Genomic DNA, 24,677 nt, shown 5'->3' on the forward strand with positions numbered 1-24,677 from the left:
TTATATACTTTCACTCCGATTCCTGTCCAAGGAGGATATTCATCCTGAGTCGTTTTATAATATAACCGAGTCCCCCATCTCCGGTCGGAGCCGACGCAGGTGAATGGTTTCTTGATAGCGTTGTTTGTTAACCACGCCGACTCCGTTGCTGCGTACATCATCGGCCTCGTAAAGTCCGCCAGAGATTGGGTCAAGTTTCGCTCGCCGCGGGTCATTGTCTGATACCATGACCAGGTCGCTCGGGACGTACTCGTGAGTATCATGTGCGGCATTCTCTCTGTCGGTAGCCTTAGCCACTTAAGCCATTTTCTGCTCCTATTGAGCTTTCCAGTCGACCGCGTACGGGACATCGAACATCATATCACGGCCAAATGCTGCTTGGGCCGGGCTGCACCCCATCATGGTATGGTGCGATGCCTGCAGCGCGAACGCTACAGCTGACAAGCATTCTTTCATTCAGCCTTGGTTGTGCTAGATTCAGAGCGCAATGAAACATTAAATATAGCGGTGAGCCCTCTCGATTGTAGAATTCGCTTGCGGGTTGCGCACTGTCGTGGGTGCGGCTCCAATCCCATAGGAGTCGAGGAGCTCACGAAATTCGCGCTTGAACTCACTGCCTGCGTCAAAGATACAGCGTTTTGTTCAAAGGTACTTGTTGAGCCATACGTGGTTTAAAAATCGTGCTGATTATGCGCTTGAGGAGTCTTCTTGTACGACAAGCTCAAGCAATCGTGTGCTAGTATATATAATCGAAACTGCACGCCATTTCTGCAGTCCTATAGGTCCAATTGAATCGGTCGGATTTCGACCGTCTTTGTCTCGATCTTACCATAAGCGTGGGTGAGACATTTGCAGCGAGCACAAACTTGGCAGCGCCGGGCCCAATTCTTAAAATCACTATCCATACCACGCCAATGAAACACAGCCTTGATCGACGTTGTCATGATAGTAATTCCGGAATGATTTAGTCATTCATGGTAGGTTCGCATAATGGCAGGCTGCAGCGGCAATGAAACTACGATTCTACCATCTTTCACGGTCGTAAGCAGGTTAACTCCACTAATTTCTCGCATCCTCACGTCTTCTGTCGGCTTCAACGATGCTTTCACTTGCTCATCCTTGATTGAAGTTGGCACCAGGGAGAATAGTTCTGCATCTTCCACAGTACTAGTAGCGACCACGTGAGCTGAGTGCCTAGCTGTCTCTATCGGTAGTCTGGTCAGCGCGTCTGCTACTACGCTATCGTTTCCCTGGATGTAGATCAGCTCGGGTCCGTACTCTTCAAACTCTAATTTCCACCGAAGCATTGTCCAATTAGTAATATTCTGGAGCGTTGAAATACAGATGATCAGTAGATACTCGTATTTTCTGTCCCCACACGATCGAACGGAATTCGCGTAGCATCAAACGAATACTGAGCAGTTCCTTTCTGCTGGTAGCGTATTTGTGGTGGGTGTCGTCGCACTTTTGAGACAAAAATGCAAGGGGTTTGCCCTATTGCATGAGCACTCCTCCAAGTTGGTAATCAGATGCGTCCTTGTAGATATTAAAGACCTTGTCAAAGTCGGGATACGCTAGCAGCGGGGCTTGTCTTGGCTAGTCTTTTCCTTGTCTCCGTCAAATACAGCTTGTTCGCGAGGGCTCCAGCGAAATGGAACTCAGGACGATGTAAGCGCAGTGCGTGGTGCTAGTGTTTGCGACCGGCTTGACCGCATATTCTTGTAGTAATTTACCATGCCAATGAACCGACGCAGGTCACGGGCGTTCCGCGGTCGCGCTAAGCGCTGTATCGCCTCCACTTTAAAAGCAATGGGTCTTTTATCTTCCGTGGAAATGTTGTATCCTAGATAATCCACGCTTTGAGCGCAAAACTTGCTTTTTGCCGCGTGCACAACAGCTCCTGCGTCTGACAATCACTTTAGAACAATCTGAATATGCTCGAGATGCTCATCAAAAGTTTGAGAGAAAAATTAGGACGTCATCCAAGTAAATTGTACATATATGAGGCCCCCAATACCTGCGTCATGACAGCATGAAATTCATCAGGTGCTGTGCTGATCCCCATAGGTAAATGACAATAGCGGTATTTTTCCCACGGAAGCACAGTGGTCGTATATAGCCTACTCTGTAGGGCAAGTACTCGACTATAATATGTCATTACGAGATCGAGAGTGGTAATAAAGCATGGTTGAGGAAGCTCTCGAATCAAGTCTTGTATCTTGGGCAATGGGAAGTAGCTACGCCAGAGCCACCTATCCAGCCGCCGAAAGTCAGAGAGAAACCGTACTGAGCCATCTTTTTTAGGAACTACGAAAGCTGGGGCAGCCCAAGGGAAGTCTTTGTCTGGCTCTACAAATTTCCAATCGGACCAGACGTTCCACCTCCTGCAATGTGGCTGCTTGCAGCTTGTGTGGAACACTGTACGGTGCTTGCGCTGATAGTAATGCATCCGGCATAATTGGCAATACATAGGGATGCCACGTAAGCCTTCCAACGGTCCCCAAAAAAACAACCTTGATACTGTGCAGCGCCGCACTTAGTTGTTGTTGTTGCCCCAGCGACAACGTATCGCTCGGAATGCGTGCATTAATACGGTATCCACATATTTTTCAGTCGCATCCAAAATTCGGTTCACGCGATCGTAGGGGTTAGTAATAGCAAACAGAACAGGTTTTTTGTTTCTGGTATCGTGACTCCATCCCACGTAATGTTTCGTTCAATATGACACCTTGTTCTCACAAAAAATCAGTCCCTAACATGATTGGATAAACAAGGGTTTCTGCAATTTGGAACACATTAATTAACTGCCGAGATGACGAGAAATCTTCCGGAAGCTCGATACTTCCACAGGTCGTCTCCATATTTCCAGCTGCGTTCCGATATTGGCCTTGTTCTTTTGGCACGCACCACGATACTACCTGTAGACTTGTTGCATCCCGTGTCAAATAGGGCTAAGAACGTCTTCTTTGAAAGTGGATGACGCAGTTGGGCGCGCACTTACATCCCCCGACTGGTAGATGTTGGCGCTCGCGCGACTGCGATGTCATGTTGTTCATGGTAATTACACCCCAGGCCTGCGTAGGCTGCCTCCACGTCTGCACCGTTGCTTTCATCTTCATCGAATTGTACTGCGTTTACCTCCGCCTTCATCTTGTTTCGGTCCTCCATACTCTTCTTGAAATGTTTGCTAGAATTTGGTCGGTAACTTGGCGGCTCCAGGTTCCGGAAGCATTCCGGATTTGTATGGTTCCGGAAAAGGTCATACCTTGTTCTTCACAGTAATTGCAGCCTTTGCCGTCCTTGTTCTGTTTTACTTCTCACTTCCGCTTACCACTGCTTGTATCTTGACGCTGCTGAGTATTTCCACCACTTTGTCTTTGTTGCCATTGTTTGTTTTGTTACTCCGCTTGCTAAATTTATCAAAATCGGGAAGAATCTCCTCTTTGGACAGGAATCGGAGTTATAGTTTATGTTTTAGACATGTTCTAGGAAAGGACTTCATCCGAGCTAAAGTTAAATGAGATCACTTTCCCTTTTCCCACAAGTGAGATACGACATAGAGAAGCTTCTATTTCGCGTATCCTATCCTCCCCAGAAGATAGTGGAGCTATGAACTGCGAATCCGCGGGCCCACCAGCCCGCAAACCAGTTCGTTTCGGATGGACTCAAATGTCATGCCAGCAGCCTAAAATTGCAGTTTTCCCGGCTTTGGGGGCGTACTTTTTTGTCATATACGTACTACGCACGCCTAAAAAGAGCCAAACCAGAACCACGGTTCTGATAATTACTCAGAGCCCCTAAGTATCAGGAACTGGGTTCTGAGAATTTTTGGGTTCGTAATGCGAAAGGACAAGAACCGCGGTTTATTAGCAAGAACCATTGACAGGTTCTCTTTTGCGAGCAGCTATTGGACAGTTGCTGTTTGAAACTGTGAGCGCAAGGGTTCACATTTTGGGCTCAGTAAAATCTGCGACAAGACACGTAAACATAATATATCGGTAATACTGGTTCATACCGAATCCGCCTGAAACTAAGAGCTAAATAAAAGGCGGTACATGTAATTAGTTCCTAACCGGTAAAGCGTGCGAAGTACCATTTAGGGCCGTTCTTAGCCAAATAATAACGGTGGTTTATGCTTCCATGGCCCAACCATTTCACTTGGATCCATATGGCAGTGGACGCCGTATGGTCCGTTTGATCCACGTCCACTGTGTGAAATTAGGGTTGGTGGCCGTGGACGGAAGGTGGACGGGAGGAGAGACATACCTGACGGGATAGAACGACACCTTTGGCTGGAGTTTATACAGCTCATTCCATCAAGTCTCCTGAAGCACTCAGTCCACATCAGCAACCAACGGTCCCCTGTCAATCTATCACCATGTCCTCCTCCTCCGTTATGTCTCCTCGTTTGCCTTCACCTACGGCACCTCCAACTACCGCTACATCTGACGGCGGCATTCCCGCGACTGCATCGACTATTGGTGATGTCATGTACAACGGCACCATGAATCTAGAGGAAGCCGAATCGTGTCTGTGGCATTTGGAGCTAAACAACTTCGCACAGAGTGTTATATTCGGCAGCTACGTATCGTGAAAAAAGGGCCCGGACGCCAACGACCACAAGACAGGATATGTTGCGTTATTAATGCAACAGAAGCGCGCGTTCAGCGAGATGCAACGTCTAGGTGTGGAGGAAGGTCCGGCCAAACGCGGTGTAGTGGGTAACAAACGTCGTACTCGCCACTGCATGCTGCGGCTTTTGAATGTCATGTTTCGGACTTATTTGCACACCGGCTTCATGAAATTGACGCTAGAGCAACCAGGGCCGAGTTTGAGACAAACATGACTCAAGAAAAAAGCACATTTTGGACGGATTTTCACTCAGCGTACTTGAGTTCGCGTCCAGAATTCAGCAAGCTTGTTTCACATCTGGCAGTATTCGAAAAATGCAAGCCTGAGTTCACCGTTCCTCACGAAGCTGCAAAATTACGAGATATGTGGAAGGATATTACTGGTCGTTATGCTACTGCTGTGGCGAACTCTCAAATTTCAGGCGTGCACGACAATGATTTTTTTTCTTTCTGCTCCGGAAAAATCGACGTCCTGTACATGCATGAGTGGATGCGTGAGAAACCTGGTTTGTTGGAGTCCGTAGAAGGGAAACTGCCAAAACGTGCTCGTTTACATACCATGGAGGGAGGTAGTGACAACAACAACAACGAGGTTGGAGGATCTCGTCAATCAAAAAAACAACGTACTTGTTCGAAGAAAGGGAAGTCACAAGTGAAAGAGATCAATTTGAGCGATATTCTTACGACAATGCAAGCCAATAACGCCTCGGCTCAGGCGCTTGGGCTTGATTGTCGCCTGGCACAGCTGGTGAGCTCTTTGAATTCGCTCATGGAGCTTAGAGAGCGGATTCTTTGTGCTCCAGAGGGAATATATACTCATGACGACCTAATGGAGGCAAACGAAGACGTTGGACACGTTCGTGCAAAGAAGAAGGCCCTCATAAGAAAATAACAAATAAAGTGTGTCAAGATCAGTATTTCTATTTAGTTGTTTACACTCCGATTGCGTGAAATGTTGTACTGAGGCCGAACAATGTTATTAGCGCGAAGGTGCTGAACAATATAGTCTCTCATGTAGCTGTTACCCTCTTCAACAACAAGATCACTTGACATGTAACCCATGAGATTGGCAACGTCATTTAATCTTTGCACTCTTTGCGAGACGCAAATGGGTTGAATCGACTCGTCAAATAAACAATAGTCGGCATCAGATATTATACGTCTGTTAATCACGTAGTTATGCAGCACCATAGCTGTGTAAATTGTAGTGGTAGCATTTAAAAGGTTCCGTGAGATAGGAGATCGAAATACCCGCCATTTTGTAGTCAAAAGACCAAAAGCCATTTCAATTCTGATTCGTATTTAACTAGCATGGAAATTGAACGATTCGTGGTACTCGTCAACAATTTGGTTGCGTGTAAATGGCGTGATCAAATGCTCACTCACAGGATACGCATTGTCGCCGATGATATACATTCCTGTAGGAAATGAGTTGAGACTTCTCGCCACACCAGTCCCACGAAAAGCACGTGCATCATTTGTACTTCCTGGATAGCTGGCATCCACAGATATGAAGCGACAATGCGCATCGCACACGGCCTGCACATTGATACCAGGACATGCATAGTGTTCCACTATAATAGCGTCCAGTACCTACGTCCCCAGCGTCTTCAGCTGAAGGCGCCTTAATAGCACATAGCTATCCGTCTACGCAACCGACACAACCGCTTATTGTTCCACTGGAGCTGATAGCCTTAACGTCGTTCATCACAACCTCTCTGTCCGATTCAGAATCAGGAAATACGATTTTCGTTCTCGTAGACCGAGAATCGCGAACATTGTCTCGTTAATGACACGGTAGTAAGAAGATCCACTAATTCCTACAGTACGGCGAATATCAAGATACGAACCACCAGCTAAATAACGCAGTGTAGTCATGAGCATAAGTGGAGGCGATATTGGTTCTTTCCCGCTCGAGTTGGCAGATTGCTGTCTATTAACCTCAATATTTGGTGTTAAGAGCCCCAACAGGCACGAAAAACTGTCGGCAGTCACTCGAAAGGTTCGCTCGAACATGTTTTCATTCAACAGCATCTCAATTTCGAGATCAACATCGATGCGATGACGCGAGTAGCGCGAGTTCCGTGCTCGTGCTTGCAATAGAACGAACAGCAGCAGTATCGTTTGGACGTTGGCTCGATCGCGAAGACGAGGAGTGATCGCTATGCTCTTGCTGGGTGTGCGCATTTCGTTGCGATAGTGGAAGAGAACAAATGCAAAGCGATCAAAGTGATACATCGCAGTTATAAGCTAATATTAGATGTCAACCACCCCTCCTTCATCCTTAGCCACTAAGGCCATCCACTAGTTTTAAGTTTGTTCTTAGCCGAATCAAGCACAAAAAGTACCATCCACCTTAACTCTCATCCACTTGCAAGAAATCGGCTAAGAACGGCCCTTAGTGTACTACACAACGTACTTAAAAAAACGTATTAAAACACTAATTTTTAAACTAACAGCACTATAAATAACTGATTCCCAGTACTGCTTGAATCGAATCATAATAAGAACTGTGCTCTATGACATGTTGTCAGGGGTCAACGGTAAACTCGAAGTCGTCTGGGTGTCCACTAAACTCGAGAATTTCGGCAAGTCTATCGCTAGTGCCAAAACCATCACGAAGCTCCACGTGGAGCCGCATTGCATAGTTAGACTCCCCAATTCGTTTGCATTGTTGAGATCACCCCGATTTCGCACATCAATGCCGAGCATATATATTGTACAGTACGCATTTCACCGGTAAGCTGAAACTTATCGGCAAAATTAAACTAAGGTAGGATACACCCACGTAGCCGTCGGGATGAAGGTGGAACGGGTTGCCCAGCTCGAGGTTGGCGGTATTGAAGATTCGACGGCGATAAGGTTTCGTCAAATGGTCATGGGCTTGACCTATAACCATTTGAAAACTTGCTCTCAGCACACCACACTTCAAACTCAACACTTTAATCCGCTAGATCAACAACCCAGGTTCAAAAGGTCGTGACTCCAGCCCAAGGCGGCGACTCCAGTCCGGATCGGGCGGGACGTCAAGTGTGTCGGTACGCTGCACCTTCACCAACCACGGCTACAACGATGACGATGCTCGCCGCTAGCGACACGTCGAACGGAACCCTGGCACCACCAGTGAAGCAGCTCGCTAATCTGAATGTTGCCAGCCCATTGGCAAGCGTCGTCCACCAAACCGACAGAAATGGCAAGCAGCAGCTGATTCTCACTGGTGTTCGTCATATGTCCCGCGAAGGATCGTGTGCGAAGAAGACCCAGCAGCGAGGAAGTATCCGCAACATCTTCGGTAGTATTTGGTCTGCACTCAGTCTTCACGAGCAGCAGGAAGATGATGAAAAGGTAAAGCAAGGCAGATCGTCCACCTCCAAGCGTCAGAGTGCTGGTAGAGCGATTGAGTTGCGCCCGAGCCTCTTACCCCCTGTATATCCTAATGATGTCGACAAGAAGTGTCTGGTACTCGATTTGGATGAAACTCTGGTGCACTCTTCGTTTAGACCGACAGACAGCTACGACTTCATTATTCCTGTCAATATTGATGGTACCGTCCACCACGTCTACGTATGCAAGCGACCCGGAGCTGAGGAGTTCCTCATTGAAATGGCCAAATACTACGAGATCGTCATCTACACGGCCAGTCTCAGCAAGTACGCAGACCCACTGCTCGACAAGCTGGACCCGGAGGGTACCATTCGCTACCGTCTCTACCGCGAGCACTGCGTCCAGTATGAGGGCAGCTACGTGAAGGATCTATCCTTGCTTGATCGCGACATCACGCAGATGATCATCGTCGACAACTCGCCAATGGCTTACGCCTTCCATCCTCGGAACGCCATCGGTTGCTCCAGTTTCATCGACGATCCGAATGACCGTGAGCTTGACTCGATTGCACGTTTCTTGACCAAGTTCCAAGACGTGGAAGATGTGCGTAACCACATGCAGTTGTGGGATGCCAACTACTGACTCGTCCGATGAGCTCTTGCTTTATAACAACTTGATTACTAAAAAGAGATATGTTTATTTCATTGGCTTATGCGCTCTTACAGTATTACATGTATCATGCGAATGTAATAATAAGATTCCCGGTCTTATATAAATAACATTGATCCGCTTGAGAAAGAATGGACGAGGAACTTGCAAGAAAATTGGTCTGAGCAACGCCACAAACAAACCAGGGTAGAGGTCATAATATATGATGTTCTTTTGAATGAGCATGGCTCAAGATACCACCGCACAATGTATTGAAAGAAGCAATTGTTGTGGGAGGCGAGTTAGACACAATCTCGATCTTGTTGGCGATTGTGTAATGTTTTCCGAGGAAATCCAACTATGTACATAAAAGTTTTATCTTGTTGTTGTGGCTAGAGTTGGCAGAATTGCACCTTCAACATCACTACAAAAAGTTTGCATCCTTGCACAAGGATGCAAAGATTTTGTAGTGAAGTTCGGGTGATGGACGGAAGGAGGTCAAGTCAAGAACATGCGATTGTGATGGGGGGAGTCTACTACCGTGCAAAAATCTTCCATTCGCCATTGCGTCACGAAAGCAGCAGCCACTTGCGTATCAATGCGCTGGATCGTTTTTCCTTGGCTCGCTCTGGCCTTCAGTATGGTCGGAGCTCAAGGACATCTTACGACACATCGTAGACACCAACCTCCGCAGCATAACCGATTCTCTATGACGATTCCTCCAACGGGTTCAGCCCACCACTGTCGTATGCAGCAGCTGACGATACAACGTAGGCATCTTGAAGCTCTCGCTGTTCGGCTGAGTCTCGAGGTGCAAGAATTAAGAAACCACGCCCAGGAAACACTTCAAGAACCCTGGCATCAAAGCAAATGCGAGTGCGAGAGCTCAAATGATCTCAAAACGCCTACGCCATCACCAGCAGAGCCAACCCAATACCCAGAACCGGAGAATTTCTTCGGGAACAAGTCATGGAGACTGGAATCGACCGAAGATAGCAGTGGGTCGACCGGTACCGATGCAACATTGCGTCGTCGTCACGCAGGGTCATTCTTCACCAGCACCATGTTTGTTCTTGCCGTGTTTTTTGTGGTGATTCCGGCGGCCTGTTTCATTGGTTTTGTTTTCTTTTGCAAGCGAAGACGACGACACCAACACACCCACGCGTAAGAGTAAAAATTACATTTTTAAATGTAAATTTAAAAAACATTAAAAAGTGAGTTGTTACCTCACAACGGTCGTTTTAGGCTTTTTAGTAGTGTTTAAAATATGCGATATACGAGGTTCTCAATTAATTGCCAGTTTTATTCATCACTAGCCATGGACAAGAGCTCCTCGGCGCCGAAAGAGGTGCTCGCGTCATCGCTGGACGACGCGGCCTGCCTGTTCGTCGAAGCACGCACGGTGCGTCTGACTTTTTCTCTGCGCAGTGTGGTGTGCTGTGGGGCTGTCAATCTCGCTCGGTGTCACTACATGCATTAGCAGCATTTTGGCGGCAAATGTTTATTTGTGGCTGCTGCTTGTGGCAGGAAACGCTGCGCATGGCAAATATCAACGAGTTCTTCATCTGCAAGCTATGCAAGGGCTACTTCCGAGACCCCTACACTTCCAAGGAGTGTCTGCACACCTGTACGTTGTCCGGAAAAGAAGGAATCGTCTTTAGGTAGCGAAACTGAAGCGTTGTTTGGTGATGATGTAGTCTGCTACGGCTGCATTCGAGGGTACTACCTATATCACCCTAAGATATCCTCCTGCCCAACGTGCAAATTGAACCTCGGTGCCAAGCCAATGGCCAAACTCCTGTACGTAGACGACAGTCGTACATTGCAAAACTCCACTTGACAATTATCGTTATGCTACAGCCCTGATCCGGCAATGAAAGAGCTGGCCTCGAAATTCCTGCCGGACTACACTGCAAAGGAAGACGCCGAAGGTGCCGCCACTACTGACTGTGTTTTTTGTGTGTGGGAAGGTACTAACACACTTGCTGAATGGCTTGGTTGCTAACATATAGAGCGGCTGTATTATATGAAGTTTGGGATCAAGCGCAAGCAGCCTGATACTCGGAGCGATACGCAGGCCAGTCCTCCGAAGATCAGTCGCTCACTTGGCCCGTCTCCGGGAAACATGATTCGGTTTGAGCTCTATCCTCAGCGTGGGTATGTTATCAACTGGTGTCAGTAACACGTCGGTGCCGCGGTCTGAAATCGAATATAACGTTTTGTCGCAGTCCCGACGTCCCGCTCTTCCTCGCGCTGGGCAAGCTGGAGGCTGCTCACATGTACACGCAGCCTCTTCTCAAGGTGCGACGCTTTCTTCTTCCTGTTGTGGCTCCTTTTGTGGATTTGACGTTTTGCTTCTCCTTCCACGTAGATCATGCACCTCCGCAAGTACTTGGCTAAGAAGTTGAAGGTAGCCAAGCCCGAGGAAATTGAGATCCTTTGCAAGGGCACTGTGGTCGGGTCGGAGTACTCGCTTGAGTTTATTCGACGCACGCGCTGGCAAGAGAGCTCCAAGATGCTTCTGGAGTACCGACGACAGCTAGTGGCCTCATAGAGTTCAGTAATGGTTCATAAGCGCCAAGTTTCTTAGTACATGTTGAAGGGTTAAAGTCAGGGATGAAAAAAATAACCTGAAACCGGTATTGATCCAATAAAACGAGAGAGTTGGGCTGGTAGTGCGAATAAAAAAACCAGCGAAATATTTGTACGGGATTTTTTTCGCATTCGGGTGTATTGAATATAGAAATATGGGGACACGCCGGGGACGACCTAAATATCGCTGCTGGAGTAATCCACAGCGTTCATTGCACAGCTGTAAACCACCACTGGATCTGCACATGCATACCAATTAGGAGCAATGCGAGGGTAACAGCATAAACACCAACAATCTCCGGCTTTGTTAATAACATAAATGCCATCAATGGAACATCAGTAATACTTCAAAGTAGTAGCACTGATTTGGAAGCAATCAATTATCCAACACGTAATGAACGATCCATCGTTTTATGAGTCATAAATTGCTTTACAACACGAGCAGCTGCAGCTCTCCAATGGTATACATTATCAGAAGACGCCACCCCAAATTGCTTACGGACACCTGCAAGCTTGGCTGCCGTCCAAACGGCGTGAAAAAGGCAATATCCCATGCTAGACCAAAGACTTCAACAGAAGCTGCATTTACTACCGAACACCTCAAAATCGATATTGACGAAGCTAACTATTTTGCCATCAACCAAGTAATTTAACCGCATCTCATGATATCTTAGAAAAACTTTTTACGAAAGTGAAACCTTCAGAGTTTCATAGCGTTTGGTTAGAAAATAAGACCAGCTCATTCGAAGTACTGGCATAGGCCGAATACAGTAGGTTGATTATTGAACCTCGTATTGTAATGATTATTATTGCCTGTCGAGGAGACTAGTTTTATAAAGCTTACAAAGGATAAGCTAAATACAGGCAGTAATACACTGCTGTGACATTTTTCAACGTAACGTTAGCAGTTTATTATTGATTTCAAGCAAATTGCAATGATTATCACGCCATAAAACGTTTTGCAATCTATTTTTATTTATTCTCCGATAAAGAGTTAGCTGTGGCTTCCTGGTGAGTTAGGGTCCTGTTTTGACTTCCTGTAGTTTAGTTTAACAGTATGGTAAGGTCGTATTGCTGTCTTTCTTTGCTCTTCGCGGCAATTCTAACTGACTTGCGGCTGTCGATGTAACAAGGAAGGCAGTACATGAAAGAAATCAAAGAGTTATTCATCTGCAAGCTGTACATGGGTTACAGTCGAGATGCTTGTACCTCTAAGGAGTGTCAACACACATGTACGGCAAACAAAAGCCTGCTTTGCTCTTGTGAAACCGAACTTACATGTAGCATGTTGGTGTGATATTATTGCAGTCTGGTAGGGCTATTAATACGTGCTGTGGTACTACCACAGTCACTAAAATTCGTCTTGTTGTCCAACGTGTGAACTGGAGCTCGGTGCGATGCCGACAACCAAATTCCGGTACGTGCAAGTTGTCTTTCAAGCTGTTTATGTGGAAACGATGAATTTATGTACTGTTATGCAGTCTCGACGTGACTATGGCATTGAAGCTTTTGCCGGACAACGCTGCGAGGGAAGAAGCCGAAGGTGCTGTACTGCTGACTCAACAGCGAGGACGGCAGCGAATAGAACGACAGTGAAGACAGCAGCAGGAACTAAAGCGGCCAGGACGACAGCAGGGCCAGCGGCGAGGACGACAGCGGAACAAGTAGAAAGAAGGAGACTTGCACAAGTCGGGGACGACTCGTTGACCAGGGGAAGAGAGTAAGCAGAACGAAGTTCTTGTGTGTCCGAGCCCAAGAAACGGACGAACGAGGAAGTGGTGATGTCGTGGCGGGTACGGACGCCATGCGACGCCATTTCTCAACGGGCAACCAAGCCATTCAGAAGAGTGACGAACACGGTAAGGGATCTTAGGATATAGGATCGGGTTGCTGGATGAAGGTTAAGCGACTAGTGAGCAGCAGGCACGCAGTGCACATGTAGGGTAAGATCAGTAGATAATTTGCGGATAAACGAGTAGGCCGCCGTGCGGTCTTGTGCGGGGCTGAAGCAGACAACCCGCGTGTCAAATAGACGTTGGCTCGCTAACCGAAGTAGTCAAAGCCCCCAGGAGGTGTGGGAGAGTGGGTTCAAGTCCCACGAGCAGACGCGGTTCGAGTCCATTTATCGAGCGGTGAGTAGCTAACGAGGGTTCAAGTCCCCGGTTTGAGTCCAGAGCGCCCCGCCTCGACTGCTCAGCGAGTCTGATCCTCCTGGAAGTAGAGCTTAGCCGCTGCACTGCACCCGGAAAGAAGGTGTCAATCGCGTGCATATTGCGTGAATAGGATTGCATATATAGGTGAGCGACAGCTGTGACCACCGGCACCGATCCTTGGCCAGGAAACGGACTGGAGTGAGGTGTGTGGACGTGACTGCAGAGGACAACGAGTGATACGTCCGTGACGAACACGCGAAAGAGCTCGCGAGCATAAGAGAGAGCTTACTTGGCATTCTTAAATAATACATGTCCGTAAATACCTGGCGAAGAAGTTGGAGCCGAGGAAATTATAATTCTATGCTGTGGTGGGGCCAGAGCACGCGCTCGAGTTCATCCGACGTACGCACTGGGAGAACTCCAAGATGATCCTCAAGTACCGACGGCAGCCAAATGCCTTGATCACAGTCGCTTTGAGTAAACTGTTGTGAAGTGAAGATCTTGATTGAAACAACCTAAGTTTCCACAGCTACATGTAGATCATCTTTGATGAAACAAAAGGAAACCCAGCCTGTAAAGTTATTCGATTTGAGTTCATCGTGGAATAAAATTTAAGCTTTTTTTAATTACTAGGCTGTCTTTCAGTGCACTTTGTGAGTAGTCTTGATAAATTACCTACGCTCGTCACCATGTTTTAATAAGAAAATTTGGGAAAGATTAACCGGTTTCATGTCGGGCGCTGACTAAAAAAAAGCACTACATGTATGGCGAACGTTTTACTCGTAAATAGTATAGTACTATAAATACGTGCGAGAAGCTGAAGGACTACTACTACGTACTACTACGCCACGTAGTACTACGTAGCTTTTATACTACTGTAGTAGTAGCATTACTGACATTATTAACAAGCCGAATCTTTAACAAAACAACCATGGGTAAAAATAAGCTAGTTAGAACATACGTAAACAAATCGAGTAAATTAGAAGCTGAGGATCCTCCTCGTTGACTTTATTATCTTTAGAGAAGCCATTCAACTCCAGCCGCTTCTCTTTAAAAGCTAACAAGCTTTCTAGACAAACCAACTAAAGTAAGCAAAAACAATTCGCTGTTAAAGCACTCTATGCCCGTAGCGCGTGCAGTCCACGATGACGCCACCGCGACGCGAGACTTTTGACTCAAAAGACTCCGACTGATTAGTCGACCTCCTCGATCTTGGGGCCCTGGTCGGGAGCGCCAGCAGGGGGGGCACCTCCAGCAGCACCCGGCATGCCGCCGGGCATACCACCGGGCATGCCACCGGGCATGCCACCCTCAGCGCCAGGGGCACCGCCAGCAGCAGCGTACATCTTCTGCAGGATCGGGTTGGCAACACCCTCGAGCTCCTTCTGCTTGCCCTCGTACTCCTCCTTCTCAGCCGACTGGTTCGCGTCGAGCCAGTTGATGGTCTCGGTCACCTTGTCGTCGATTACCTTCTTGTCATCCTCCGAGATCTGGTCCTTGAGCTTCTCGTCGTTCAGAGTGTTGCGCAGGTTGTACGCGTAGTTCTCCAGAGCGTTCTTGGCCTCAATGCGGACCTTGTTGGCCTCGTCCTCCGACTTGTACTTCTCAGCTTCCGAGACCATGCGGTCAATGTCAGCCTGAGACAGACGACCCTTGTCGTTGGTAATGGTGATCTTGTTCTCCTTACCCGTCGACTTCTCAACAGCCGACACGTTCAGGATGCCGTTAGCGTCGATGTCGAACGTCACGTCGATCTGCGGCACCCCACGAGGCATGGGCGGGATGCCGTCCAGGTTGAACTTGCCCAGCAGGTTGTTGTCGCGCGTCATGGAACGCTCACCCTCAAACACCTGGATGAGCACACCCGGCTGGTTATCGGCGTACGTCGAGAACGTCTGTGACTTCTTGGTCGGCACCGTCGTGTTACGAGCAATCAGGGTGGTCATGACACCACCAGCCGTCTCCAGACCCAGAGACAGAGGCGTCACATCCAAAAGCAGCAAATCCTGCAGCTTCTCAGACGAATCGTTACCGCTCAGAATGGCAGCCTGGACGGTAGCACCGTAGGCCACAGCCTCATCGGGGTTGATGGACTTGTTGGGCTCCTTGCCGTTGAAGAAGTCGGACAGCAGCTGCTGCACCTTAGGGATACGCGTGGAACCACCGACCAGCACCACTTCGTGCACCTGGCTCTTGGACAGCTTAGCGTCACGCAGCACCTTCTCCACAGGCTCCATCGTCTTGCGGAAGTAGTCACCGCACATGTCCTCGAAACGGGCACGCGTGATGGTCGAGTTGAAGTCGATACCGTCGAACAGAGAGTCAATCTCAATGTAAGCCTGAGCAGACGACGAAAGCGTACGCTTAGCACGCTCGCAAGCAGTTCGTAGACGACGCAGGGCACGCTGGTTCTCCGTGATGTCCTTGCGGTGCTTGCGCTTGAACTCCTGCGTGAAGTGGTCCACCAGACGGTTGTCAAAGTCCTCACCACCCAAGTGAGTGTCACCGGCAGTAGCCTTCACCTCGAAGATGCCCTCTTCGATGCTCAGCAGCGACACATCGAAGGTACCGCCACCAAGGTCGAAGATGAGCACGTTGCGCTCGCCGCCCTTCTTGTCAAGGCCGTAAGCGATAGCAGCGGCAGTCGGCTCGTTAATGATACGCAGCACGTTGAGCCCAGCAATGGCACCGGCATCCTTGGTAGCCTGACGCTGCGAGTCGTTGAAGTAGGCAGGCACCGTAATGACGGCGTTCTTGACCTCCTTGCCAATGAAGGCCTCGGCCACCTCGCGCATCTTGATCAGCACCATGGACGAGATCTCCTCCGGCTGGAACGTCTTGGACTCGCCCTTGAACTGCACCGTGATCTGGGGCTTGTCGCCGGCGCCCGCCGTGATCTTGAACGGCCAGTGCTTGATGTCGGCCTGGACGATCGGGTCCGAGAACTTACGGCCGATCAGACGCTTGGCGTCGAACACGGTGTTGTGGGCGTTCATGGCCACCTGGTTCTTAGCGGCATCACCGATCAGACGCTCGGTGTCCGTGAAGGCAACGTACGAAGGGGTCGTACGGTTACCCTGGTCGTTAGCGATGATCTCGACACGGTCGTTCTGCCACACGCCGACACACGAGTAGGTCGTGCCGAGGTCGATGCCGACCGAGTATCCAGACACAGATTGAGCCATCTTGTTCTAGTTTGCTTGGTTAAAAGAGCTTGGTGTTTGTCTTATTCTCCACAAAGGAAATTTGGAAATGAACTGATAAACTGAAGAGTCTTCTGAAAGATCGCTTCGGAAGGGGTGCGAAGTGTTAATAAGTTTAACACAGAAATGACCTCCGTCGCAAACACGAGCCACCGCGACGTTCGAGACAATTCCTATGCCGACGAGCTGGGCGTGATGGATGTGAATTGGCCCAAAACATACATGATTTAGTCGTTTTGACCAATCGACAGCTTTCACGAAGACAGCGTTTCGCTCAAACTTGGGAAATGTAGTGCAGTCGAAAGTTCTCGAAGGTGACACTCATCTATCCAATCGGGGCTTTGCAGGATTTTTCGATCAAATGAAGCCATCTCAGACGTTTTATTCCTTTCGGCGGGTATTCCAAGAGAAGGGATTACTACCGAAGGGTTCATCTGAACACTCACACACACACAAATCGAAAGACCTACAGTACTTATTAATTTCAAGGGCCGCTTGCGTGTAAATGGCGTGATCAAATGCTCACTCACAGGATACGCATTGTCGCCGATGATATACATTCCTGTAAAAAATGAGTTGAGACTTCTCGCCACACCAGTCCCACGAAAAGCACGTGCATCATTTGTACTTCCTGGATAGCTGGCATCCACAGATATGAAGCGACAATGCGCATCGCACACGGCCTGCACATTGATACCAGGACATGCATAGTGTCCACTATAATAGCGTCCAGTACCTACGTCCCCAGCGTCTTCAGCTGAAGGCGCCTTAATAGCACATAGCTATCCGTCTACGCAACCGACACAACCGCTTATTGTTCCACTGGAGCTGATAGCCTTAACGTCGTTCATCACAACCTCTCTGTCCGATTCAGAATCAGGAAATACGATTTTCGTTCTCGTAGACCGAGAATCGCGAACATTGTCTCGTTAATGACACGGTAGTAAGAAGATCCACTAATTCCTACAGTACGGCGAATATCAAGATACGAACCACCAGCTAAATAACGCAGTGTAGTCATGAGCATAAGTGGATGCGATATTGGTTCTTTCCCGCTCGAGTTGGCAGATTGCTGTCTATTAACCGCAATATTTGGTGTTAAGAGCCCCAACAGGCACGAAAAACTGTCGGCAGTCATTCGAAAGGTTCGGTAAGAGCATCTCAAACGATTCCCAGTAAACGGTAACGGAAAAAAATATAGCGTGCTTTTTATCGTGTTGTGGAAAATTTCCTCCCATCGGTCCACTCTAACGCTAACTGGAAAATTTAACCCGGTAGGTTTTAGCGCTCACCCGGCAAACTTGTGTGATTGACCGTGACTACGGCAAACCCTCGGTAAATGCAATGCCTTCTTTGGTTGGCCAGTGAAAGGTCATGTGCTCTCGGGATTCAGGCCGACAGCATTTCACCGAGTACGAAGGTGCTTTAGCGACCATGGATCCTGCTGCATCGCCCAGCGAAAGTCAGCTCAATACGATGATAGCAGCGATTGGTTTACGACGATACTCCGCATTAAACTTAGCTAATACCGCCGCTGTGAAGCGCTGGAACGCTTCTATTGCCGTGCTTTCGCTAAGACGAACGTACTCATCTGTCGCATCTCCTGCAACATCATAGCAGTACATACGAATAGCCGGTGAGACCTTTTATAGAGGGGAGAGATCAGGATTCCCCGCAGCATCGGGGCGCTGGCGGAAGTAGTCGTCCATTTCGACTACACCGTTCAGCAAACGGCTAAAGGCGGCATCCGAAATCCTCTGCGAAACATAGCAGTTTTGTAATCAGGATTTGGAGCGAAATAGTCTTGGTAGAGCCGTGAGTGACCAAACGAATGGTCGCGACGAGCGTTTGGGCTTCTCCCAGGTCGAGACCCACCACGCTTCTATCGAGGCTCATCGGAGTGTAGCGACTTTGTACAAGCGCTGATAGCCGATACTAATGCCATCTCTGCCGCCTCGTCCGCGTCCTCCATCTCGTGCACTTCGCGAAGCCGCTTCAACCTCGATCTCTAGTCGGTACTCGTGGCCTTGTTCGCCTCACTGAAAAAGATTATGTATGCCGTTCTGTTTTACAGAGCACCGTTGGAAGGAAATTTGGCGGGACGGGTACATTTTGTAGCGTGGTCGTATATTTCACGATAAACGCCCCTTCGTCAGAGCCGTGTGCCGTGCATGGTTGGAGATGCTCCAAGATAATCTGGCTATGATTTCAATCATTCGCTAAATGGTAGTATCTGGCCTTTTGTGTAGTTCACTCTATTGAGACAATATCAATCTGAATTGTGCCCAACTTTCAAGCTTCATTTCGTACGATCGGGTAGAGGCGATTAGTGGCCAATATTGCGAACTTCCTCATATCATTGCCGGATCCTGTCTCCAAAGATACAGCGTCCACGGCGGTCGCATCCAGCACTGCCGCCCTCACGACTAGAACTGCGGGTATCTCCAGCGCCTCTACCCCCGCGACTACGGCTGAGAGTAGCCCCAGCGCCATTGATCTAGCAGCTGTGGCTTTGCCCACACCTGCACCTCTGACGACCCGAGATCCTGCAGAAGTCGCTGGATTGAATGAGGCAGACGTTCGCGCACAGTGTATATCATCAGGAAAAGTCTATCGCTACAAATACTACCTAAACGGCATTCGAAAGTGGGTAATGAGCGGCAACAAAAATTCGCAATCCACAGCGTTTCTTCGATGCTGCCTGCTAGCTGGCCCCAAGCAGTTTACTCCGATGGAGTTCGAGGAGTTTTTACTAGGGTAACAAGGTAAGCTGAAGACTGGGACATTATGTTGCTATCGAAGTGCAATGCGGGATTTGTACCGTCGTCACAACATGGTGCCCCCCCCCCCCCCGAATTTGGTGAGCCAATGAAGACTCTTTTTTTTAGCTTAAGCGCGTGGAAGCTGACCAAGATCAATCAGGCTCTAGCACCACAACTTCAGGTAAGAAGTCTCTTAAATTTCCCTCTATTCACAATTGTGCCAAGAAACATTGCCGCGGAACGATACAGGATTTGCACATTTGTTTCTAGCTACTCAGTGGAATGTGATGTGTCGATTGAAACTGTGAGCACTACGCATTTGGTGGATGTGGACGATAGTGTTGGGTGTTTGTTACACAAAACAAAAATAACCCAAGAGAGCAGCACCCTCGACATATTTATGCCAATCCGCTCTCTCCAGATACATGCTGGATCACCGCCTTAACAATTTACCTAGCTTGCAACCCACGCCAGGTGCCAGCCCCCTGTTTCCTGGATCGAGCCAAAAGATCCGATTTAGCAAAGTGCTGGGGGCGGCAATGAACGACAAGATTGAAGCGAAGGAATACGGTACCCACTCGATAAGGAAAAGTGTCGCGTCTTTTGCGTGCGGTGGGTCTACGGTTGGACCGTCGATCGCCAGTGTGTGCCTCCGTTGTGGGTGGTCGCTTGGGGGAGTACAGGATCGATAGTTTTCGTTATGAAAGCGCAGGTGATCAGTTTTTAGGTCGAGTTGCTGGTGGGCTTCCAGTAATTAAGAGTGCGTTCGCGATGCTTCCACCCCATTTTGACAATCCTCAAGACCTTCTCGTTCTTAAGTGTGTGGAGGAAATGTTCCCGTCGCTGTAGCGTGACCCAATTTGTCTGGGGTACTGAAACTATGCTTGGCGTCGCTGGTATATCATGCAGAGCATCTTCGTGCTCGATTGCCAAGTAAACACAGTCTTTTATCCACGTATCTATTTAGACATTCGTCAGAGATGGAGTATCTGCGTATGCGCACCCTCACGAATGACGCCTCGTGAATGAGTGCGAGTGCAATTTCACCTGATATCGAGATTTACAAGCAGCATGAAGAAACAATTAAGGCCATCAACGCGTTTCCCGCCACCTTGTTTGCTGGTTTTAACAATCTTCTAGATGAGAAGGGAGCGGTAGCGGACAATATCACCAAGCGGTTTTATCATGCGGCACTGCCGCTTCTTCTCAACGCTATTCTGCTAATTTTCTGCTCTGCAGAAAAAAATACACTGTATAATAATCGCTGTATCTGTAGGCGACTGCCCCGTCACACGCCTGACGGACAAGTGCAAGAAGGTCAGGATCCGATTGTCATCGACCTGATGAACGAGACTAGCCGAGTGCCGCCGCTACGCGGCAGGAAAGAATGAATGTCGCTCCTTGTGTTTTGCCTCCGTTTCGCTCGCTACGGCTCGCTTCACTACTCGCATGATAGGCTGGAAGATTGTGGCTCAGGCGGGCCCAAAGGCCCGCAGGGTTGCAGAAGGTGCCGATTTGGGCCGCCTCGCTGCGCTCGGCAGCTTTTAGGCCAATCGTGGCCACCTTCGCTGCGCTCGGCAGCCAGTAGGAATATTTAACTTATTTTATCCAATGATTTGTCCGGAAAAGCGTGACAGGCACGACAATTTAGTGTGACGGACAGACAGGTTGCTGCAGTAGATGTTTAAGACTAGCCGTTCGCCGCCGCTACGCGGCGGAGTGGCATGGTTTGTTGGAGATGAGGTGGCCGGAACTTTATTGCTTCTTGGTGTCGCGTGTTTTGAGAGCGTGGCTCACCCCGTAGATCATGGCATCGTGTATTTAACCACTTGCCTTTCCGTAGTCTCATTCGGCCCCGTATAATATCGTGGTTTGGAACGTTTCCGTTACCCCGTACTACAGGTTGGATGTTGTTTTCTTCAATGGCCCATGCTCTTTCGTGCTCTTCCCGGCTTCGAGGTTCCTGCCCACCCATGGCCCACGCTGCTCAGCGGTTCTGTCCTCTCTCTTGTGGGTTCATGCGCGTTGGTACGGCCTTTTCGTAAATGCTAACTTTTCTCTGTTCTCAAACGTTTATGTGGGTTGCACTGGCTTCGTGGTAGATACTATTTCGTGACCGTTGGCCTTCCATCGCCGGTGCTCTAGCCGAAGTGTGCTATTCCGTGGTTTGGTGACTTCATGCAGTCGTGTTGTTCCGTCGCCCGTGTATCGTGCTCTCCAGGTGAGGTTCCATCGACTGCGGTATCACGCTATCGTGCAATCACGGTGTGGTAATGCTGTCTATGGTATTGTGGTCACGTAGTGTATCTGCGTTGTCCGTGTTATCGTGTTCTACAATGGCAACGCGCTCCACAGTGTGCAGTCGTGGTCACCCCAAGCGCCCACCTCCCCGTTTATTTCGTGGCTGGCCCGCCGTTCGTGCAATCTAGTTCTAATGTAGTACTGTCCTCCGTGGCTCGGTAAGCTCAGGTTCAACACTGGTATCGTTCTCCGCGGCACGGTGATTTTACGTCTATAGCTCTGCGGCTGCGTTCTCCCATGGCTTAGTGGCACAGCCCATGCTATCGTGCTAGCTTGTGGTGTCGCGGCTGGTCTGTCGTCCGTGTGATTGTTAGGTACCGTAGTATCGTGCTCCCTGGCTTGGTGAGATCCGGTTCTACCCTGATAACGTGCTCTAATGCTCGATGACTTCCCGTTTTCGGATTCCCGCCGCTTCATGCCTGGTCCGGCGACCGTACTCCGTGCTCTTCCGTGGTGCTATGGGAGAGTTGCTGTCCATGCACTCTTACCGCTACGTGCGTACTCTTCCGTAGCCACCCTTTTTAGCATACTGGGGTGTCTGTATATCTATTTCCCTTCCGTGGTCTGTACGCTCCCGTCATATTCTTGTCCCTCTGTCCTTTTCATAGCTGCGTGCACTTCCGTCTTTCACGCTACGCATACAACTTCGTGGTTTGCATCGGCTAAGACTTCTATCGTTGTCCATGGCCTTCCGTGCTTCGTGTTGCTCTTTTATCCCATCGTTTTTCGTGTTCTTGCTGAGTCGCGTGCCTCCGCGCAAACTTGATCACAAACGCTGTTCCGATTTTGTTTGATGTACACAACATATATTGTTGGAAAGATCACACAATATCTTAAGGTCGTGTGCAAATACAGAGGAAGATGATACTTTTCCCGGGGGCAGTGTGGGGTGCAGGGGGGTGTCGGGTGGGAAGTCATAATAGTCATATTTTAAAGTTTTCACATCCTAAAGTATCAATTATTAATAGTAGTAGTAGAGGTGTGATTTATTATAAACGTTAACATAATAATTATGTAGACTACTACTACAAATAACTGCAAGCAAAAATATGAAATGTCTTAAGAATAGTACTACGCAAAACAGTACTGTAAGTTAAATTATTACAAACCTACTACGAAGCAAATCAAATCATATTTAAACCAATAAGTACTAATGTTTTGATTGAGGCCGAAGTATGAGTCACCGAAGCCTACAAATTTTATCAACAGCACCTACGACGATAGAGAACGTGTGTGCTCATCGGCGCCTTTTAATTCAGCTAACTAACGCGTACACAGGCAGCGCCCTTCGCGTGGCCTTGCATACCGCAGCTGAAAATAAAAGCAAAATATAATTTGAGCGGTACATTTTAAATACGATGTGTTGACCACATACAGTGTGTACACCACATATTGCAATTTTAGCGAATCGAGGCCGCCTTCGCTGCGCTCGGCAGCCAGTAGAACGCGCGTATTAGCGTGAGGATTATTAACCCTAGCCCGTTACGGACGGACTGACGGACGGACAGACACCAGACTCCACTAGAGGGGTAAGACTAGCCGTTCGCCGCCGCTACGCGGCGGAGTGGCATGGTTTGTTGGAGATGAGGTGGCCGGAACTTTATTGCTTCTTGGTGTCGCGTGTTTTGAGAGCGTGGCTCACCCCGTAGATCATGGCATCGTGTATTTAACCACTTGCCTTTCCGTAGTCTCATTCGGCTCCGTATAATATCGTGGTTTGGAACGTTTCCGTTACCCCGTACTACAGGTTGGATGTTGTTTTCTTCAATGGCCCATGCTCTTTCGTGCTCTTCCCGGCTTCGAGGTTCCTGCCCACCCATGGCCCACGCTGCTCAGCGGTTCTGTCCTCTCTCTTGTGGGTCCATGCGCGTTGGTACGGCCTTTTCGTAAATGCTAACTTTTCTCTGTTCTCAAACGTTTATGTGGGTTGCACTGGCTTCGTGGTAGATACTATTTCGTGACCGTTGGCCTTCCATCGCCGGTGCTCTAGCCGAAGTGTGCTATTCCGTGGTTTGGTGACTTCATGCAGTCGTGTTGTTCCGTCGCCCGTGTATCGTGCTCTCCAGGTGAGGTTCCATCGACTGCGGTATCACGCTATCGTGCAATCACGGTGTGGTAATGCTGTCTATGGTATTGTGGTCACGTAGTGTATCTGCGTTGTCCGTGTTATCGTGTTCTACAATGGCAACGTGCTCCACAGTGTGCAGTCGTGGTCACCCCAAGCGCCCACCTCCCCGTTTATTTCGTGGCTGGCCCGCCGTTCGTGCAATCTAGTTCTAATGTAGTACTGTCCTCCGTGGCTCGGTAAGCTCAGGTTCAACACTGGTATCGTTCTCCGCGGCACGGTGATTTTACGTCTATAGCTCTGCGGCTGCGTTCTCCCATGGCTTAGTGGCACAGCCCATGCTATCGTGCTAGCTTGTGGTGTCGCGGCTGGTCTGTCGTCCGTGTGATTGTTAGGTACCGTAGTATCGTGCTCCCTGGCTTGGTGAGATCCGGTTCTACCCTGATAACGTGCTCTAATGCTCGATGACTTCCCGTTTTCGGATTCCCGCCGCTTCATGCCTGGTCCGGCGACCGTACTCCGTGCTCTTCCGTGGTGCTATGGGAGAGTTGCTGTCCATGCACTCTTACCGCTACGTGCGTACTCTTCCGTAGCCACCCTTTTTAGCATGCTGGGGTGTCTGTATATCTATTTCCCTTCCGTGGTCTGTACGCTCCCGTCATATTCTTGTCCCTCTGTCCTTTTCATGGCTGCGTGCACTTCCGTCTTTCACGCTACGCATACAACTTCGTGGTTTGCATCGGCTAAGACTTCTATCGTTGTCCATGGCCTTCCGTGCTTCGTGTTGCTCTTTTATCCCATCGTCTACATAGTGTGGGTCGGTGTTCCTTCGCGTTTTGTGTTCTTGCTTAGCCCCCGCGCTAACTTAATCACAAACGCTGTTATCATTTCGTTTGATGTACGCTACATATATTGTTGGAAAACTCGCACAATATCTTCAGGTCGCACACTACGTGCGCAAATACAAAGGAAGGTGACACTTTCCCGGAGGCAAGCCA

At 48.8% G+C, this 24,677-nt stretch overlaps 5 protein-coding genes across 5 annotated transcripts; 3 read left to right on the forward strand and 2 right to left on the reverse strand.

The window, feature by feature from the left end:
* Positions 1-5,970: 5,970 nt before the first annotated feature.
* On the reverse strand, positions 5,971-6,665 carry PITG_11240 (uncharacterized protein; the record flags this gene model as incomplete). The annotated part of the gene is made up of 4 exons (XM_002901953.1): positions 5,971-6,008; positions 6,083-6,205; positions 6,288-6,347; positions 6,395-6,665. The coding sequence occupies 4 exons, from the start codon at positions 6,663-6,665 to the stop codon at positions 5,971-5,973; spliced, it is 492 nt and encodes a 163-aa protein (XP_002901999.1).
* Positions 6,666-7,545: 880 nt separating this feature from the next.
* PITG_11241 (nuclear LIM factor interactor-interacting protein spore-specific form, putative) lies at positions 7,546-8,659 on the forward strand (the record flags this gene model as incomplete). Its single annotated transcript, XM_002901954.1, has 2 exons — positions 7,546-7,923; positions 8,026-8,659. 2 exons carry the CDS (start codon positions 7,710-7,712, stop codon positions 8,595-8,597), a joined length of 786 nt encoding a protein of 261 aa, XP_002902000.1.
* A 1,262-nt stretch (positions 8,660-9,921) lies between these two features.
* On the forward strand, positions 9,922-11,157 carry PITG_11242 (uncharacterized protein; the record flags this gene model as incomplete). Its single annotated transcript, XM_002901955.1, has 7 exons — positions 9,922-10,005; positions 10,131-10,230; positions 10,301-10,403; positions 10,464-10,534; positions 10,616-10,760; positions 10,832-10,904; positions 10,975-11,157. 7 exons carry the CDS (start codon positions 9,922-9,924, stop codon positions 11,155-11,157), a joined length of 759 nt encoding a protein of 252 aa, XP_002902001.1.
* Positions 11,158-12,592: 1,435 nt separating this feature from the next.
* PITG_11243 (uncharacterized protein) lies at positions 12,593-13,839 on the forward strand (the record flags this gene model as incomplete). The annotated part of the gene is made up of 3 exons (XM_002901956.1): positions 12,593-12,612; positions 12,831-13,054; positions 13,727-13,839. 3 exons carry the CDS (start codon positions 12,593-12,595, stop codon positions 13,837-13,839), a joined length of 357 nt encoding a protein of 118 aa, XP_002902002.1.
* Positions 13,840-14,323: 484 nt separating this feature from the next.
* PITG_11244 (heat shock 70 kDa protein) lies at positions 14,324-16,602 on the reverse strand (the record flags this gene model as incomplete). The annotated part of the gene is made up of 1 exon (XM_002901957.1): positions 14,324-16,602. The coding sequence occupies one exon, from the start codon at positions 16,531-16,533 to the stop codon at positions 14,542-14,544; it is 1,992 nt and encodes a 663-aa protein (XP_002902003.1).
* Positions 16,603-24,677: the final 8,075 nt, after the last annotated feature.

This window comes from Phytophthora infestans, genomic scaffold (genome assembly GCF_000142945.1).
Source record: "Phytophthora infestans T30-4 supercont1.19 genomic scaffold, whole genome shotgun sequence".
Classification (NCBI taxonomy): Eukaryota; Oomycota; class Peronosporomycetes; order Peronosporales; family Peronosporaceae; genus Phytophthora; species Phytophthora infestans.